Source organism: Euleptes europaea, chromosome 9, assembly GCF_029931775.1.
Source record: "Euleptes europaea isolate rEulEur1 chromosome 9, rEulEur1.hap1, whole genome shotgun sequence".
Taxonomy (NCBI): domain Eukaryota; kingdom Metazoa; phylum Chordata; class Lepidosauria; order Squamata; family Sphaerodactylidae; genus Euleptes; species Euleptes europaea.
In genome coordinates, this window is record NC_079320.1 from 78,389,646 (window position 1) to 78,404,067 (window position 14,422).

The window sequence follows — 14,422 nt, forward strand, 5'->3', positions numbered from 1 at the left end:
CACAAGGCGGGCTCATAGTCAACAAATTAAGAAAAAAACTATGAACATACATACATATATACATACACACATACACACATACAGTATATAGCCTTAAAATTAGCTAAAATGCCGCCCAAACAATTGTTCCCTTATTATGCAAAGATAAAAATAGAAGGAATCATTCTTGCATTCTTTTCTCCAACTCTTGTTTAAAGTTAGAACTAGAACTAAGAGGGGGAAAGTACAGGCAATGGCCAGAACCCAAATAGTCTATTAATGCATACAAAATAGACTTTGGCACTACATATCAAACTGGAACAAATGCAACCATGAAATATACAGCTTCAGCAAAAGAATACAATCCTAACATACAATCCTAAGTAGCGTAACCACCTACTAAATCCGTTGAGGTCAACATGCTTAGAAGGGTGCAACTCTGCTTAGGACTACGCTATTAGTGAGACAAAAGGATGCCTTCTCAAAAAACAATGGATTGAAGTTGAGGTTTTGGCTGCTGCAAATATTGCTCGGCTGCCAGCAACAGCCAGCGGGGCATAATAGACAGAGTGTTGGGCCAGGATCCTGGGAGACTTGGGGCCATATCCCCACTCTACCATGGAAGCTTGTTGGGCGATCTTAGGCTAGTCACATAATCTCCGCCTACCCTACCTCCCAGGGTAGTGGTGGTGATGATAATATGGAGAGGAGATGGCTGTTCTGAGCTGCTTTGGGTCTCCACTATGGAGAAAAGCAGAATTAATACATAACAAAACAACACACAACTACATACACACCACAGCAACACGACACAGAGCACAACAACACAACAGTGGGCCCATGGAACGATTAGGGGATGCATCTCCCCCTCATGGAAGGGAGGAATCCCATCTCCCCCCATCACGGATCCAGACCTCCTTCCCCCCCTTAGGCCTGCTCTGTCACTGGCTTGCATGGAGCTGCTGTGTGCGGGCACGGGGAAGCCTCCCCCCACCCTGGTTACTTGCCAGCTTGAGTATGGAGTGGCTCCCGGATTCTGCCTCTGCCACAGGTAGGGTTGCCAACCTCCAGGTACTAGCTGGAGATCTCCTGCTATTACAACTGATCTCCAGCCGATAGAGATCAGTTCACCTGGAGAAAATGGGAGCTTTGGCAATTGGACTCTATGGCATTGAAGTCCCTCCCCTCTCCAAACCCACCCTCCTCAGGCTCAGCCCCAGAAACCTCCCACCGGTGGTGAAGAGTGATCTGGCAACCCTAGCCACAGGAGAGGGAGAAAGCCCATCTCCCCCTCCCATCTTTTACCTTACAGCAACGGGGGGCGTGGGGGGGGCAGGCCCACTGCTGGCTCCCATGTTCTGCTGTGGATCCCTGCGGTGCCTGGCTGCAGCAGCTGAGCCCAGGTTCTCCACCGCCTGAACTGTTGTCTGCCTCTAAGGGGATGAGTGCGTTGTCAGGGCATGTGCCGACAAAGCTTTCTTTAGTTTTGGGGAGGATTTACTTAAAACAATTTTAAAACAATTTTGGATTTTTCTGGAGACCCAGGGGGGTTCTCCCAAGTTTGCAGAAAAACCTGCTTGGGGGAAAGTGTGCCCCCTATCTGCGGAATAAGTATGTGCAGGCAGAGGGCACATGTGAGAATTAGATATATATAGTATCGTATTTATACCCTGGCAGTCGTGTGTGTGTGTGTGTGCTAAGTGCCGTCAAGTCAGTTCCGACTCATGGCGACCCTATGGATCAATGTCCTCCAAAGCATCCTATTCTTAACAGCCTTGCTCAGATCTTGCAAATTGCAAGGATCTTTAGTAAACAACGGCAGTGCCACTACAGCTAACCCTGGTTAGTACTGCGCAGAAGAAGGCAATGGTAAACCACTTCTGACCAACCCTTACCTTGAAAACCCTGTGATGAGACAATACTGGCAGTCATGACTACCCAGAATGACTGGGTTGGATGCCCTGGACCTCTTCTGCTAATGTTGGTACTTTCTTCCAGCATAAGAAGCTTTCCACGACGCAAGATAGGTTTCCAACCCCCTGAGTCCAGCTACAAACCACGTAGACAATCTCTTGGGTCTGGAAGGGTTCTGCAAGTGAGTGGGATGTCCCACCATGGGGTAGGGAGGGGAGAGTCTGGGTGCCCTCGCCCCTTGCGACCGCTGGTTTCGTTTTTGCTATCCCTTCATTCAGCGGCTAACGAACAAGGGACAATCCTCATTTACTCTCTTTGCTCTCCTTTCCCCCTCAACACAGGGGTCTCCGTCAGCGTATCCACACTCAACCTGGTTGCGATCTCTTTAGAGAGATACAGTGCTATCTGCAAACCGCTGCAGTCCCGAGTCTGGCAGACGAAATCGCACGCCTCGAAGGTGATTGCCGTGACCTGGTGCCTCTCCTTCACCATCATGACGCCATACCCGATTTACAGCAAGCTGGTGCCGCTCCAGAACAGCACGGCGAATATGTGCCGCTTCCTTTGGCCAAGCAAAGTGATGCAGCAATCTTGGTAAGGACGAGTCAGAGGCGAACCAGTTTTGGAAAAGGGCATCCCATTGGGCAATGGGGTTCAATGGCATTTAGGAAGGCCCAATTTAATCCATCAAATTAGGAACTGTCGAGTCCTTTACCTTTTTGGTGGGGCAATGTGAGAATGATATTGGGCACTTTCACATATGCCAAATAGTGCACTTTCAATCCACTTTGAAGTCAGATTTTACTGTGGGAACTGTTCAAATCCACTTGCAAACGATCGTTAAAGTATACTGAAAGTGGATTGAAAGTGCATTATTTGGGCTGTGTGAAAGTGCCTATTGAGTGGCTTATTGGAACCAGTTACAGACAGAGGCCATTTATGCATGGCTGCTTCCTCGCTGTCAACCTGCCAACAAAGTTTGGGACTTTGTTTTGATTATGCATGCATTTTCCGACTGTCAGAGGTCACCTTGCTCTCCCCTAGGGTGGCCAACCTCCAGGTACAACCTGGAGATCTCCTGCTATTACAACTGATCCAGCTGATAGAGATCAGTTTTCCTAGAGAAAATGGCCGCTTTGGCAATTGGACTATATGGGATTGAAGTTCCTGCCCTCCTCAAACCCTGCCCTCCTCAGGCTCCACCCCAAAAACCTCCCGCCAATGGCAAAGAGCAAGCTGGCAACCCTACTCTCCCCGCACATTTTCTGCGTGTTTTCTGGATGCTGGCTAAACATGAATCCAGAAAATGTGGGCAAAACACGCAGAAACATGGGGGAGAGTGAGGCGACCCCTGATGCATAAATGGTCAGAAAAGCAGCAGATCATTTTCTGTTCACCATGGTGTCTACTAAAATAGGGCACCATTCAATCCATCCCACTTTTTTGCATTGGGCCTATAAGAGGGGTCTCTATCAGAGAGGGTCTCAGGGTCCAGCCAAATGATACAAGGGACACAAGTCAAGTCAGGGATCCCCCCCACCCCACACGTACCTACACATCCATAGGAGGTCCTCACCTTGGAAGGTGCTCCACTGCTCAGTGTGGCTCCAAACACTGCTAGGGGGAAGGAGGGGGCTTCAGGCTTCCCTCCCTCTCAGCAGAACCTGTTTCTTTCCCATCAGCCTTCAAACAGCTACACACACACACCACAGTGCACCACCTATTTACCTGTTACGAGAGGTTCCTACACTTTTCCCAGTATTGTTATTTTTGCCATCAAGTTGCAGCTGACTTATGCCAATCCCATGGGGTTTTTAAGGCAAGAGATGTTCAGAGGAAGTTTGCCATTGCCTGCCTCTGTCACACCCCTGGTATTCCTTGGTGGTCTCCCATTCTAACACTGACCAGGGCTACCCCTGCTTAGCTTCCGAGATCTGACGAGATCAGGATAGCCTGGGCCATCCAGGTCATGGAACATGTTTCCCATACATAGATCCTGTTGGAAAATCTGCCCTTCTAGGATGGTGTCACTTGACTGCACATTGAGAGGGGGAATTGACCAGAGTCAGATAGACAGACAGGACAGGGGGAGGTCATCTCTAGTTACACCTTGCCCTCCTTTCCTGCCCCTTTGATGTTTAGAGGATGTATTGTCAGGGAAACTTCCCCTCTCTCTCTCTTGCCCTTTGCCCATCATCCAAGCAAGATTAGAGCCGGGCGCTCCGCGCGTCCAGACCTTCCCACCCCAAAGATGGAGTGGAAGGCAGATACCCTTTTATACCTAGAGAATTAGCAAGGTAGATCAGGATAGGGGACCCTTGTTTGTCCTTTCCTATCCTATGTGTATTTCAACAATAAATGTACTTTAGTTTGATTAGAGCAAACGACTGATGCTCCTTTTATTTTCACACACGCATGCATGTGTAGCTTCTGCTGCTGCTAAGCTTAAGGCACTCTGCTAAATACCGGAATATCCCCACAATAGATATCCCAACAGGTTATGTTTGCCCAGATTTAAAGGTTATGATTTTGCCTGGATTTTGTTCCTGATTTTGTTCCTGTGTGGAGCCCGTTTTGAAGCTGCTTCCTGAACCTCGAAGGGTTACAGATTTGCTTTCCGGCCGCCGAAAGAACTGGTGGAATCCAATCGTTTCCCTACAGTCGCGGGAGGAAGAGCATCTCTTTGAAGAAAAAGGAAGGTGAGCCGAAAACCCCGTGGGGGCGTGCTTAAGACTGTGTGTGTGTGTGCAAAAGGCTACGTGTGCCGGAGGCTACCGCCATGGCCCGCCAGAAAGATGATCATCACAGAATAATGCTTCTGGATGATGACAATTTTAATGCTTGGACAACTAGAATTACGGTTGCTATGAAGTCCGAAGGTCTTAACAAATCCCTTCATGAAAGTCCTCCGACCCCGCTCAGCAACGAATGGGTCAGAGGAGATGGACGTGCCCAAGATCTTATCTTAACTAACGTGAGTAATTCTGTTCTTTGTGAGTTACGCGAGGCTGAAACTGCCAAAGAGATAATGAAATAATTACTGAGATGTTTACCAAGAAAGGTTGGCCCTATTTTCTTGGCTTGAGGAGAAAATTAGCCTCCCTCGTGTACAAGGACGGAGAAAATGTAAGGGAACATATCTACCAACTTAAGGAGTTGTTAGCACAAATCGAGATGGCTGGTACGCCTGTCTCCCCAACAGAGAAACTTTGCTCCCTATTTATGAGTCTCCCAGAACAATATATCCCAATGATTGGGGAACTCGAACGCAGACTTGTTATAACTTTCAAGGATACCTGCCATGAGGTTACGATGGAAATTATGAGAAGGGGTTTTTGGAAAGAGAATAGCTGCTCTTTGCCAGAAGAAATGGTGCATAAGCTGACTGTGAAAGACCGCCATGTTGCCAAGAGGGCTCCATCTCCCAAATTTTGAAACAAAGGGATGAGCCACGAGGGGAGAAGGGAGGGGCTGAACTGGGAAGCAAACGGCCAATTCAAAGGGAACGGTTTTGGCGTCCGAGCAAAGAGCCCCTCCCCCCAGATGGGATCAAGAAATTCTCCTACAATAGTATGCTTTGGTTGTTCAAAGATTGGCCACAAGGTGTAACACTGTCCCCATAAGCAGCGTTAACAGGAGAGACAAAAAGGCTCAGAGAGGAAGCAATATGATAGCAAACCCAGACATTTTAACTATTCAATTGGAGGAGCGAAATCTTATGAAACTCCATGTTTCCTACTTGATTCGGGGTCCACTCTACACATCTCAAATAGAAAAGAATTTTTCATTGACTTAGAATGGATTTCCCCTCAAGAAGTACTGATGGGCAATGGAACTAAGGTAGTAGCCCACCAGAGAGGGACTGGAATCTTGAACTGCCAACTAGAAGGTGATGAGATATGTGAATTTCCATTGAAGGGTGTTTTGTATATTCCTGATTTCACAAGTAACCTAATTTCTTGGAGTAAGCTTGCTGCTGAAGGATATGAAAGTAATGCAAAAGGGACGAGATGTACAGTTTCACTAAATGGAAAACCTTGCATGATAACAGAGGAACGCAACGGTTTGCCAGTTGTTCAAGAGGAGAAGGATGCTGACTTCCATGAACTGTGTGCTGATGTTCCCAAACAAGAAATTAATGTGGCAAAGTGCTGTGAGGAAGCGGAACGTGTCAATCTATGGCACAGAAGATTAGCTCATGCCAATTTCCAAGCAATCAGGGAAATGGCAAAAGGGAATCTAACCCGAGATTTATATTTTTCAGATCGTGATTTTGATACTAACTGTGTTTGTTGCATTAAGTCCAAAGGAGTAAACAGACCCTTTCCAAAGAAGAGTGAAAGGAGAACCACAAAGCCTCTACAAATAATCCATTGTGATCTCTGTGGACCTCTGGATTCAACACTAGGTAATTTTCGATATTTTGTGTCGTTTATCGATGATTTGTCACATTCTAGTGTCTTGTACTTGCTCTCTGAGAAATCCCAGGTATTTGAAAAACTGAAGCAGTATGCAGCTCTCGTGCAGAATAAATTTAACCAGAAAATACAGGTTCTTCGTTCGGTGCCGGGGAAAACACATCTAAGGCAATGGAGCAGTTCCTGAGAGATGAAGGCATTGAGCATCAACGGACAGTGGCATATAATCCAGCGCAGAATGGCGTGGCAGAAAGAATGAACAGGACTGATTGAAATGGTGAGATGCATGCTTAATGATGCATAACTTCCAAACAGCTTTTGGGGCGAAGCTATAATGACAGCTACATATACACGAAATAGGCTGCCCACAAAAGCTACAGGGAAGACACCTTTGGAGCTTTGGCACGGCCACAAGCCTCCCATGCAGCATGTACGCGTTTTTGGCAGCAAGGCCTATGCCTATGTTCCAAAAGAGAAGCGTGGCAAGCTAGATGACACGACACATGAGGGAATTTTTGTCGGCTATTCAGCCAGGAGCAAGGGTTACAGAATCTTAGACCCAATCTCTAAGAGAATCTCCATCAGTCGAGCAGTCTACTTTGATGAAAGCCAAGCACCGCCAGCTTCAGAGGGGGTGAAGGCAGAAGTGGACAGTGAATTCATGTATCCTGGTGACTTCAGCCCTAAAGAGGAGCCTGAGGGACCTTTGGCGAACCCACAAGAGACAGAAGCCACAGATGTCCAACCAGAGGGGGCTGCTGAACCAGAGGAGCTTGACGAAGTGGAACAGGCCACGCAGTGTGCAGTGAGGAGGTCAGAATGCACCAACCGAGGTGTACCACCACCGAGATTGTCCTACCTCACAAGAGCAGCGGATGAACTCGAGCCAACCTCCTGGAGTGATATTTCCAAACTGCCTCCAGAACAAGGGCAGCTGTGGAAGCAAGCTGCAAGAGAGGAGATCCACTCTCTACACAAGAACAAGACTTGGACTTTAGTTGAGTTGCCCTCCAACAGGAAGGCAATAGGGTGCAAGTGGGTCTTTAAATGCAAACGAGATGCCAATGGTGAGGTCCAGCGCTACAAAGCCAGGCTCGTAGCGAAGGGATATTCACAGAAATTTGGCGAGGATTTTGACCTGACATTTGCGCCTGTGGTTAAACACACCACTATTAGGACTCTCTTGAGTGTTGCAGCAAGCAAGGGCATGCGTGTTGATCACATTGATGTGAAGACTGCTTTTCTGCATGACGAGCTGGAAGAAGAAATCTACATGCAACAACCCCCAGGCTTCATCCAGAAAGGAGAAGAGGGACTTGTGTGCAAGCTGCAGAAAAGCATCTATGGACTAAAGCAGGCTGCCAGAGCGTAGAATGCTAAGCTGAATGACATTCTTCTTCAAGCGAACTTTAAGAGAAGTGAGAATGATCAGTGCCTGTATACCAAACATGAAAAAGGAAAATGGACTTTTATTTTATCCTATGTTGATGACTTGATTATTGCTTATGAAAACCCAGGTGACTGCAAGAAACTGATGCATCACATAAGCAAAGAAGTAGACGTGACATAACTGGGACCTGTCAGCCACTATCTAGGAACACAGGTCCAGAGGGAAGGTGATGGAAGTTTCCTGATCAGTCAACAACAGAAGATTAAAGAGCTGATATCATTCCTGAGAATGGACCAAGCCACCCCATCACCAAGTCCAATGGAAGTAAGTTATGTGAAACAGCAAGACAACAGTGCACTGCTGCCACCTGAGAACGTGTACCGTGAAGCACTAGGTAAGCTGCTATGTCAGTACACTAACTAGACCAGATGTCAGTTCAGCGGTGGGCATATTGTGTAGAAAGGCTGCAGCTCCAACTAACAAAGACTGGAATGCAATAAAGAGGGTTGTGAGATATTTAATTGGCACAGTGAACTATAAACTTAAGCTCCCTGCCAATGAGAGGCCCAAGCTTATAGCATACGTAGATGCAGACTGGGGTGGAGACTTAGAGCACAGAAAATCCACCAGTGGCCACATATTTTTCTATGGAGGTGGAGCTATAAGCTGGCTAAGCAGGAAGCAGGACATCGTAGCCACATCCAGTACAGAGGCTGAGTACGTCTCCCTTACACAAGGCTGCCAAGAGATACTATGGCTACGCAGACTTCTGACAGACCTAGGGATGGATGCATCTGACCCCATAGAAGTGAATGAAGATAATCAGAGCTGCATATCCCTAGCAAAACAAGAAGACACAAACAAACGAACCAAACACATTGATGTCAAGTACCACTTGGTAAGAGGGATGCACAAAGACAAAGTTATTGCGCTGAAACACTGTCCCACTGAAGAGATGACTGCAGATATTCTTACCAAGCCACTTGCAAGAGTGAGATTTGAAGATCTCAGAAGAAAGATGAACTTGATAGAGTGAGTCAAGTTACACCAAGAGGGGGTGTTGGAAAATTTGCCCTTCTAGGACGGTGTCACTTGACTGCACATTGAGAGGGGGAACTGACCACAGAGTCAGATAGATAGACAGGACAGGGGGAGGTCATCTCTAGTTACACCTTGCCCTCCTTTCCTGCCTCTTTGATTTTTAGAGGATGTATTGTCAGGGAAACTTCCCCGCCCCCTCTCTCTTGCCCTTTGCCCATCATCCAAGCAAGATTAGAGCCGGGCGCTCCGCGCGTCCAGGCCTTCCCACCCCAAAGATGGAGTGGAAGGCAGATACCCTTTTATACCTAGAGAATTAGCAAAGTAGATCAGGATAGGGGACCCTTGTTTGTCCTTTCCTATCCAATGTGTATTTCAACAATAAATGTACTTTAGTTTGATTAGAGCAAACGACTGATGCTCCTTTTATTTTCACACACGCATGCACGTGTAGCTTCTGCTGCTGCTGAGCTTAAGGCACTCTGCTAAATACCGGAATATCTCCACGATAGATATTCCAACAGATCCAATGAATCTGCCCTTTACCAAGGCCACATATGCAAATGACATATGCGCTGAGTATAAGTTATCTATGGGCACAGTCCTGCATGGTGTAGTGGTTAAAGAGCGGTGGACTCTAATCTGGAGAACCGGGTCCCCACTTCTCAACATGAGTGGTGGACCGGGTTGGTTTTCCCACTCCTACACATGAAGCCAACTGGGTGACCGTGGGCTAGTCACAGTTCTCTTAGAGCTCTCTCAGCCCCATCGACCTCACAAGGTGTCTGTTGTGGGGAGAGGAAGGGAAGGAGATTGTAAGCCAGTTTGATTCGCCTTAAAAAGGTAGATTGGCATGTAAAAATCAACTCTTCTTCTTCTTCCTGGAAGGACCAGGGGGACCAACTGAATGTATATATCGGAGACGCATATGGACCTCCGATAACAAGAAATGGCTGGAGTGGAAGAGAGCTGTGAATGAAGGCAGCAGGGCTCCACTGAACCTTATGGAGATCCTTTCTTATGTGCGCAGCCCCGGGACCTCCGGCTGCACCCAGAGGACAGTGTGAATTGTGCCCATATATGCAATTGCAGCTGTCAATAGAGTGGCGCGTAAGGATGTGCCATGAAATTTAAGATTCACAGCAAGGTCCAAAGAGGCTCCCAAAGAATAAACTGCAAAAGCAAACAAAAGCAAACAGCAGTTGTCCAGGGATGCTTTTTATGCCTCATTTATTGCAACATTCTAAAATGCAAGAAATCACTCACACACCCTTTTTAAAGCCTTTGCCAGGGAGCTCTAGGACAGCTGGCCACACCGTGGCTTCTAATAATAGCCTCACTCAACCCAAAGGACCTTTTCCCTACTCCCTTTCCAAATGTTGCCTGATTATTCAAGTAGAAACAAGTCACTAATGTCTTATGGCCATTAGACTCCTTTATTATTTCCCCCAACCATTATCTGATGTCAAAGTGGGAATGATAGACACATTTCAGTAGGGTAGCTGTGCTAACCTGTTGTAGCGAACACAAGGAGGGGGAGTGGCTCTGTAGCAGAGCAGAGGTTTTGCGTGCAGAATTTCCCAGGCACTGCCAGTGATGATAGGGTTGCCAGCTCCAGGTAGGGAAATACCTGGAGATTTTGGGTGTGGATCCTGAGGAGGGCGGGGTTTGGAGAGGGGACAGGCTTCGATGCCGTAAAGTCCAATTCTCAAAGCGGCCATTTTCTCCAGCGGAATTGATCTCTTGTCACCTGGAGATCAGTTGTAATAGTGGGAGATCTCCAGCCACCACCTGGAGCCTGGCAACCCTACGTGACGAAGATCAGGTACGAAGTGATTCACAAAAAAAAAAAAAAAATTCTTCCGGGGACCCTCAAGAGCTGCTGCCAGACACAGTAGATAATCCTGTCCTTTCTAGAATAATGCTCTTACTAGGGTTACCAGGTATCCTCTGTGGTGGGAGAGCTCCATCTGACACCCCTTGTTTCTCACTCCCACACCAAGCGGCACTGGGCAAAACACTTTATTTAAATACTGGTGTCACATGCAGCATAATGTCAGTTCCAAGAGATGTCACGTAAAACTGTAGAGTTTCCAATGGTTCCTAGAGTGACATGAAATCACTTCTGGTTCCCCCTGGAACTGACATTATGCTGCATGTGATGCCTGTGTCCCCATGTCCTCACCCCTACGTTCCAGGCAATCCTAGGTCTTGCTCTGGGATAAGGCAGCATCATATGGGTTCAAGGAATCTTGTGCCACCTGAGAGCAGGGCGCCTGCTAACCACTTTCTTGGTGCCCTCCAAGTGTCTTTAGGAAGCGGGCAGGGCCACATGGGGGGCTTTGTCCAGAGGGGTTTCTGGTTGGCCATGGGAGATCTGACTGGCTGTGCAGATCTTTAGTAATGCTGCTTTGGCTGCAGCTGCCACCACAGCACAAAGGTCTTCGCTGCATGACTGAAGGTAAGCGGTGCGCATGCCAAAAAAATATTTTAAAACGAGATGCAAATTTTAAAAGGCATCCTGTTAAACAGAGTTTCCGCCTGAAGTCTTGAAGAGTCACTATGACAGTTAAGCATAACCTAACTCTAGGGTTGCCAACCTCCAGGTACTAACTGGAGATCTCCCGCTATTACAACTGATCTCCAGCTGATAGAGATCAGTTCCCCTGGAGAAAATGGCCGCTTTGGCCATTGGACTCTATGGCATTGAAGTCCCTCCCCTTTCCAAACCCCGCCCTCCTCAGGCTCCGCCCCAAAAACCTTCCGCCAGTGGCGGAAAGGGACCTGGCAACCCTACCTAACTCCCTGACATTTTGTGTTTGGCTCTGCCTCCCACAACAGTCCTTTTTTTGGGGGGGGGGGCCTTCCTCCATCACCCTGTGACAGAAGTCCAAAGGCTCAAAAAGGTCGGGGTCTCTGCCTTAAAGATTAAGAAGCTTATTGTGGCAGGAGCTTTCAAGCCTCAAAGCCCTTTTTGGACTTTTGTTGTAAAGAATAATACTAGACTTTGTATTGACATACCCTTATCATTATTAATTCCTGGAAGTATAATAAGCATTGGTTCCATTCCTGCTTTTCTCTTACATCTCTTTTTTTTAAAAAAAAAAAACCCTCGCAAGTTGCACCTGAAGGCTGCATTGGTTGAAGCTTGTTGATTTTTTTGTCTTCACAAAATAAATAGGGACAAATCCATGAGGTTGGATCCAACCCACCTTTCAGGAAGGACATCCTCTTTGACCTCCAAAAAAAGCTATGGTGGGAATCAGATAAGATTGCCAACCTCCAGGTGGCAACCGGAGATCTCCTGCTATGACAATTGATCTCCAGTCGACCAAGATCAGTTCCCCTTGGAGAAAATTGCTGCTTTGGAGAGTGGGCGCTAGGCATTATACCCTACTGTTATTGTTGCCAGACTCTAGGTGGTGGCAGGAGATGTGCTGTTATAACTGATCTCCAGGCAATAGAGATGAGCTCACCTGGAGAAAATGGCCGCTTTGGAAGGCGAACTCTATGGCCTTATACCCCACTGAAGTCCCTCCCCTCCCTAAACCCTGTCCTCTGGCTCCACCCCCCAAAATCTCCAGGTATTTCCCAACCCTGTGCTGGCAACCCTATCCACTGAATCGCAACAAAACGGTATGATGTTTTTTTTTTTAATCTAATGGAAGGAAGGAGCGTTGAGACAGTTCCCTGAAAATAAGTCTACATCTGCTCCCAAAACGAGTGAAGACCTTATCAGGCCTCTATTTCTCTGCTCATCTAAATCTCTCATGTGGCTTCCCCAGGTATATCTTCCAGCTGCTCATCCTCTTCCTCATCCCGGGGATTGTAATGATGATTGCATATGGCCTGATCTCCTTAGAGCTCTACCGAGGAATAAAATTCGACGTCAGTCAGAGGAAGTCTTCACGAGGTAATCGTTATGATTGAACCCGTTCTCTTTCTCGTTACTTTAAGGGCTTCAGGCGTGAAAATGTAATCAGCAGATGCCATTTTTACTTCCTCACTAAAAGGCTAAAAGAGATGTGGCAAATCTCTTGAAATCTTAATCTTCCAAATGTCACCAGTTTGTTAATTATTCATTGGACAATCGCAGGTAATCAATGATGGTCTTCAACTTACTTGGCAGTCCTTTAAAAAAATTAGTCAATTAAAACAAGAGTAGACACAACCTACAGATTAAGTCACAACTGTACTCAAAACCCAAGCAAGAGAAGAAACAATTAAAATAATTGATTCCCCACTCCTCCGCATGAGCAGCGAACGCTAATCTGGTGAACTGGATTCGTTTCCCCACTCCTACACATGAAGCCAGCTGGGAGACCTTGGCCTAGTCACAGCTCTCTCATCCCCACCTACCTCACAGGGTGTCTGTTGTGAGGAGGGGAAGGGAAGGTGATTGTAAGCTGGTTTGATTCTTCCTTAAGTGGTAGAGAAAGTTGGCTTATAAAAACCAACTCTTCTTTAAAAAAAAATTAGTCAATTAAAACAAGAGTAGACACAACCTACAGATTAAATCACAACTCAAAACCAAAGCGAGAGAAGGAACAATTAAAGTAACCCTGTCTTGTATCTACCTCTTTACAGTTCATACACATATATAGGGTTGCCAACCTCCAGATGCTATTAATATGTGGGAGTGGTACCTTCAGTTCCAGCCCTTTGTTCCAGTATATGTGATCTAGGGTTGCCAGCCTTGAGATAAAGCTTGGAGATCTCCTGGAATCACAACTGATCTCCAGGCTGTATAGATCAGTTCCCCTGGAGAAGACAGCTGCTTCGGAGGGTGGACTCTATAGCATTATACCCCAATGGAAGTCTCTCCCCTCCCCAAACCCTTCTCCTCAGGCTCCACCCCCCCCCAAAAAAAACCTCCAGAATGTCCCAACCCAGACCCGGCAAGCCTAACGTGATCCCTGCTGCTCTCTGTACACAGAAAGGAAAAGCAGCACCAGCAGCAGCAGAGATGAAGACGGGGATGGATGCTACCTGCAAAGAAGCAAGAAGAAGAAGGTGCCGCTCCAGCCGCTCCCGGCCAGCCTCGGCAGCCACAAAATTGACCGCCCGCGAAGCAGCACCTCAACTGCCAACCTGTTGGCCAAGAAGCTGGTCATCCGCATGCTGATTGTGATTGTGATCCTCTTCTTCATCTGCTGGACTCCGGTCTTCAGCGTCAACACATGGCGGGCCTTTGACACCTGGTCCGCCACCCTGCTCCTCACTGGAGCCCCCATCTCTTTCATCCACCTGCTCTCCTACACTTCCGCCTGCGTGAACCCCATCATCTACTGCTTCATGAACAAGCGCTTCCGCATGGGCTTCCTGGCTACCTTCACCTGCTGCAACAAGCCAAAAATCCCCATGGCCAGAGCAGATATGGCCGAGGAGGAGGAAGGGAAGACCACAGGAGCTTCCCTCTCCAGGTATTCTTACACACACATGAACGCGTCCGCTGTGCCATGAACGTATCCGGTGGAAGAAAGCAAACGTTTCCTTTCCTGCTGCCATCTTGATTTGCCTAACATGGTTTTGTATAAAAATACAGCGGCAAATCGGGGGGGAGGGAGGATACGCATGTGCGTGTAAGAGATCGACAGTAGGCTCATGTGTCAATGCTCCCATCAGAAAGACATTTCAGCTCTGAATCTCAAAAGAAGATAGGAAATTTCTCACAGATAGAAAA

General features: G+C 47.3%; 1 protein-coding gene across 1 annotated transcript in view; it reads left to right on the forward strand.

The window, feature by feature from the left end:
* CCKAR (cholecystokinin A receptor) overlaps nucleotides 1-14,202 on the forward strand; it is a 35,402-nt gene extending 21,200 nt beyond the window's left edge. The window contains exons 3-5 of the mRNA XM_056855826.1: nucleotides 2,235-2,487; nucleotides 12,525-12,652; nucleotides 13,676-14,202. Coding sequence (XP_056711804.1) covers nucleotides 2,235-2,487; nucleotides 12,525-12,652; nucleotides 13,676-14,202 — 908 coding nt within the window. The remainder of the gene's footprint in view (nucleotides 1-2,234; nucleotides 2,488-12,524; nucleotides 12,653-13,675) is intronic.
* The last annotated feature ends 220 nt before the right edge of the window (nucleotides 14,203-14,422 follow it).